We start from the raw sequence: 6,076 nt of genomic DNA on the forward strand, positions 1-6,076 counted from the left end.
TGCTCCCCTGTACAGTGTGATGACATCATAGAGTGAGCCCGTAGATGCAAGATTTAAACACAAACAAACAAACAATGCATATCTAAAGAATGTATGGTTTGTATTGAGTGCCTAATAGCTGACATAAAACTTCAGACAAGATCCATTTTTTTGTGTTTGTTTTGTGACAGCCCCATGTGTTTTATTTTTCAATTAATTCAGTGACCAAGATCCAGACCCCCGACCCTAATCCCCTCCCCCCCCCCCCCCCGAAAAAAAACCCCCAACAACAACCTGCAATAAGAAGGCAGAGAGCCAATAGCATATATTTATAACCAGCACACAACTCAGTTAGGTAGTACATTTCTATATCTCTCATAGCTACTTTTATTAATCACTCACTGGTTTGTTCTTATGCATCTTCCTCATACATGTATTGTATTTTCAGAGACTCTAACTCTCCCGCTTTTGACGGGAGATCTCCCGCCGAAAGCCCATTTTTGCAAAATCTTCCTTTCTCCCGCCCTGGCTCTGTGTCTCCCGCTTGAAATGATTGCTTACTTATTGTCATTGTATGTTGAAAAATAAGCCTTAGATGGCACGAGAGAGCATCTAGAACCCTAGAGCTTCCAGGGCCCTTAAGCGGGCCCTGGACCCCGGCCATAAGGAACTTCGCGCTTCACGCATATCAAGTTGGAGTCTCCCGTTTGCTAGGGGTTTCAGGCGGGAGAATCTCCAGATCAGGAGGTGCTTGGGGTTGGAGTCTCTGTATTTTGACTTTGCACTGCACTAGGAATCAAAATGGCCTTCAGTCTGACCATTTTTGATCAAACTACCTCTTGGTAAGACAGTGACCACTCAAAATGCATGAGGAATGATAAGAAAGACTAATGCAGATGTCTTGAGGACATGCTAGAAATTATATCAGTGAAACCATGTCGTTGGGTGAATTAACATTGTTATAAGGGGAAGTTTCATTTCAAGGTTATTGGCTATGAATTATTGATATTTGAGTAGGCTTAGAATTAGACGACAACCAGTCAGAAGGACATTTTGTATTTTGAATCTTACTGAATGATATGGTGTTGTTCAATGGAAAATCATTACTGGTACATACTGTTTCTACCTCTAAGCATCTAGAAGAAAGAGTCACTGTTAAAATGACCTAACGTAAGACATGTAGGTTAAAGACATTGATACCAGTCTTCAGACTAAGAGGGCGCAATCCCTTTAATTTGCAATGTTGATATCACTGGACAATCAAGCTTGTGTTTATAGCAATTGAGTTTGCTTGGCGAGAAGTCAGGGTAATCCCCATCAATGTACAATGTAGTAACGTAGAGGGCGCCATGAGGCGGCAGTACACTTGTAAAATGTATGTATAATGTACTTCTGTATAGCCACAGAACTTTTCTAACAAGCACAGACGTACATGTACTTCAGTAATATTCTATGTAACACTAATAACAAAGAGCAGTGATTTGGGGGTAAGGAAAAGGAAAAGGGAAATGTGAAATGTGTATGTATTTTACGCAACTGATCTGTACCGTTTGAGATTTGCTGCACTTTTACCAATTTTCCCTCATATCTGGAGTTGATTCAGCGTCATATTTCATTGACCAAACCCTGTATATAACAGGATTTCTGCTCATTTGAATAATAGATAAAAACTGGCGTGGAATTCAAAGTGTGGTTTTACTGCGCTGGTTATTTCACAACAGACAGAACTGCAAACTAAGGTTGTAAGTCCACTTTCAGGAAACATTGGAAGCGTTACAGATGTTCGTGTTACAAACTTGTTAGTTCTGCTCAAGACAATTAAAGCTTCTTTCAATCACACTGTGTCAAGACGTTGAGAATCAAATGTTGTATGAATTGTGAAATTGTTGATTTGTCTCTTTCATGACAAAATAAAAAGTTGTGAATAAAAATCACATCATGGTGTGTATTCTCCCGAGTCTTATTCCTCCTGACCTCATGAACAGACATATTGAGAATGAAGCAGGGGATCTGTTTTATGACCACGTTTTCCTTCAACATGTTTGTGATTAATTTTTTTTTTTCAAAATTGATGAAATTCTTCTGCGAGTTGTTTTCATGGTAACTGATTAGCAAGTTGCGCTGCATCGACGTAAATAAGCACTGAATTGATCAGTGTCTTAGTAGTAGCCATGACGTAAGAAATCATGGGCGTACGCTCTAGAGCAGGATTCGAATCTACCACCAGTCCTTTGATCAATTCAGCGCTTATTTACATCCATGTAGGGCAATATATTAATTCGTCTATTTTGTCTATCAAATGCATAAACACAACTCGATGGGCAAAATACATCAATATGAATAATTAGGCATAACCCGCTGCCTGCTAGAAGGATTATAACCAACTTTGCTTGTACAGCGGTATAGTTCGGTATTCTAGTGGCTAAGACGCCTGTCCGGTGATTAGGTCGTAGGTTCGAATCCTGCTCGAGTATAATATCTTCGTCCTGTGATATACAAAGTGTATGTGGATGTAACTGCCCTGATGGCCATGCATGTAGGCCCAATTACAAATGATTTTGATGACAGGGAAGTTGTTCATTCGCTTATTATTAGGTTGAGGTCTGTAACTCCCAGTTTGCTCATTATTTTGGGCAGAGAAGAGATAAGTATCGAAAAAAGAAGTGTTCTGAGTTAAAGACAACGCAGACTCATTCGTCACATAAACAAGAAAAGAAAACCCATGAAAGACACTCGCCTTTACTTCATGCATACATTTATTCAAAACAATTCCAGTAACACTGACAATAATAATAATATGATTAGATTTACACACATTTGTATGGAAGATAGCATTAAATATGATATGAACAAAATTGTATTCGCATTTTATAATTAAATGGTTGCCTGTGTCTATAGGGGGCTTTGATTTACCACAGGCTTCTAAGTATAGTGACTCGCTGTGGAAACAAAAATTACAATTAGTCTACATTGACCATATTTGGCCCATTTAAACTTGGTATCAGTTAAAGCTCGGCACGTCGAGGTATCAAAATACGATGCCGGAGTCAATTCTAATTTGAAGAGAACACCACAGCCAATATGAACACAACGTCGACAATGTTTCTTCCTATTAACGTTTGTTTACTAGTTATGATCGAGACACGAAATTTGAATAAATAAAAGAACCGTTACCTCTCATTAACTCGTTAATGTGTTTGTTCAAACGGCGCTGCATTTGTCATCTTTTAAAATGTTCAGTTTTCGAACTGTTCAGCTTTGTCTCTTAGCTATTTTTAAAACTTCAGGCTTTCCAATGGGCTTCATTAAAACAGAACTGCAGCATCTACTTAAAAATATTTGTGTCATACATGTATAATATTACACTCTCCAGACTATTGACGAACGATGTCATGTCAACCGTACGGCCTACTACACCTTGATTGATCATAATTGAACATGAATTATTATGTTATAATGTAGCTCTGACAACAAGTAGATGCCTTTTTATTGTATTTTCCACGAAGACATATCATCACCACTTCAAATGTGATTACATTATTTCACACACCGATATTAATCCGCACACGCCCGTATATAACTCAAATACATCGAGGTTTCAAAATAATCTTTGTTTTGTGCGAGATGTAGGTTTTTTTTTTTAAAATACTTTAAAGGTTCTTTTTTCAGATTTTTTTTTCTGTGTGTTTTTGTTTGTTTGTTTGTTAGTTTGTTTGTGTTGCTGCTGCTAATCAGAAAAGTGAACGGAGTACTATAATCTCTGTTTTGTGTGAGTTGTAGGTTTATAAAATAGTTTTTTTTCAGTTTTTTGTTTCGTTTTTGCTGCTAATCAGAAATAAATGTGAACAGAGTAATCAATAAGTGATACAGATGTACAGCACTTAAATGGCATTCGAATACTTCTTATGTACATGCAAGGTAAAATAATGTATAAAAGCGTACCGATCTCTGTAAATTTCAAACCGTCTATTTTCATACCGATACATGCACAATTTCAAAACACAACATCCAATGATTGCTTGTGTCAATTATTGTTATTATTTTTTTTTTTACACCCAAACCATTTTCACATACCTATATGTATGTAAACATTAACTTTATAGCGGGAAACAGCAAATTACGATACATTAAATTTGAAAGCCTGGGAAAATATGTTTTGAAAGTCACAACGTCAACGCAATACACGCGTTATTTTGTTTTTCACGAGCCACAACGTGAGTGTGCAGCCCGTGAAAGTAAATGATAATTTGTCTGTGTAGACCCATCTATGATACTTCCCAATGATAATTTTGTTGTTAAACTCATAATCTGACTGCTTCTCTCGATAAAGTTATCACATGAGTAAGGACATAAGCACACATGCACAGAGAAAAAACAAATGCTTGGCAGCAGAAGAAAGACAAACATGCAAGCCAACATACATTGCATTTTGTCGGGCAGAAAGTCCTTTTGATATTGATGCTTGGTATTGCTTTCGGGTTGTCATAGAGTTTTATATGCATTTATTTTTCTGTCTATATACGAACCGGCATAATGATGTCAGTGTTTAATACTTTTAAGGCATTTTTCTTCCATTTCGCCAGGTACGAGTTGGCATAATTAGGTCTATTATGTCAAGCTGCTCTTATTCACATTATTTTGTACATTTCACTTTCTCGTTAACTCGACCTCCCTTGCTTTAACAGTCATGTTCTGTAGAAAAATTATTCTCTTGTGATATCCTATCTACTCACACACGTTAAAGACACTCAGTCGTGGTGAGTGGTTTGTGCGGCACGGAGACGAACGCAACACGCTGCCTTCCCCATTCTGTATCAAATGTAGTGACCCCCGAATGAGAATAGCGCTGGCTCAATGGGTCAGCGAAAATACGGTAGGCTACAAGAGAGCTCCCTGTGCTTATCTCATAACCCAAAATGGCTGTCCCAGCGAGCCACGAGAGCTTCCGAATGGACGTACACTCTCAGTGCGCATGCGCATGAAGAGAGGCCAAAAGAGCCACGCGTCTTCTGGCCTCTCTCCTCCAATCACCGCAGCTCGCGGTGACAATATTTGTGTATGATGCGTATACACACACACACACACACACACACACACACACACGCCGCAGCGTCTTCTGGCCTCTCTCCTCCAATCACCGCAGCTCGCGGTGACAATGTTTGTGTATGATGCGTACACACACACGCACACACATACACTAAAACTTGTTTCAGTGGTAGCATTACACAAACTTCGGTCGTTCGGAGTTTACGTACCATTAGGGATGACGATCGGCTGCCTTTAACACCACGCTTCAGATAATGCCCACAGGACGCCCTCTCTGTTTAAAAACAAGTCAACGCGACGCCATTCAAATTTCCCCATAAATAGGCAGCGTTCTGCAAGGGATGATGCGAAGTGTTGACAAAGCCGTCTTGTTTAGTCTTTATGCATAGCAGTACTCTGACATCGGCTGAAATGGCAAGGATTGCCATGAGGAAGGCCAATCAAAGAAGCTGGTGTGCGAAGGTGATGATTATCTCAGAGACCTTTCTATCGCCGAAACGACCCGATTCTCTCCCAACTCTAGTACGATGAAGAATCCGAACAGATTCTCAAATAATGCCCGTTATGTAGAGGGATACAACTGTGGAAATTTAATCTGACAGCAATGAATCCGCATGATTACTGTTAATTGGTAAAAATTGTGGTCTCACTGGAAGAAGATTTGGGGAATAGCCTTCACTTTTCAAATACTGTGACGGAATCGATGTTGACTATCGAGTCGTTATCTCATTAATAAATAATTATTATTTTCAAGATCCGATTTTACAGGTTTCCGACCCGACCGGGATTCGATCCGACATGAATCCGACTCGACAGGGTTCCAACTCAACAGGAACCCGACACGACAGGGATCCGACTCAACAGCGACCAAACTAAGTGGATCCGATCCGATAGGGATCCCACTCGACAGGGTTCTTACCCGACACGACCCGACAGGCACGGATCTGAACGGACACGAATTCGACCGTACCTACAGGAATTCGGCCCTCCAGGGACTCGACCAACTTACACACATCTGACTTGACAGGGCCGATCCGACCAGCATCTCTGA

General features: G+C 39.8%; 1 protein-coding gene across 1 annotated transcript in view; it reads left to right on the forward strand.

Moving 5' to 3' along the window:
* LOC139722324 (uncharacterized) overlaps positions 1 to 6,044 on the forward strand; it is a 37,436-nt gene extending 31,392 nt beyond the window's left edge. The window contains exon 9 of the mRNA XM_071633634.1: positions 5,794 to 6,044. Within this exon, the coding sequence (XP_071489735.1) occupies positions 5,794 to 6,044 (251 nt within the window). The remainder of the gene's footprint in view (positions 1 to 5,793) is intronic.
* The last annotated feature ends 32 nt before the right edge of the window (positions 6,045 to 6,076 follow it).

Source organism: Diadema antillarum, unplaced genomic scaffold (genome assembly GCF_040938485.1).
Source record: "Diadema antillarum isolate AM-2024a unplaced genomic scaffold, OU_Dant_1.0 scf00000163, whole genome shotgun sequence".
Classification (NCBI taxonomy): Eukaryota; Metazoa; Echinodermata; class Echinoidea; order Diadematoida; family Diadematidae; genus Diadema; species Diadema antillarum.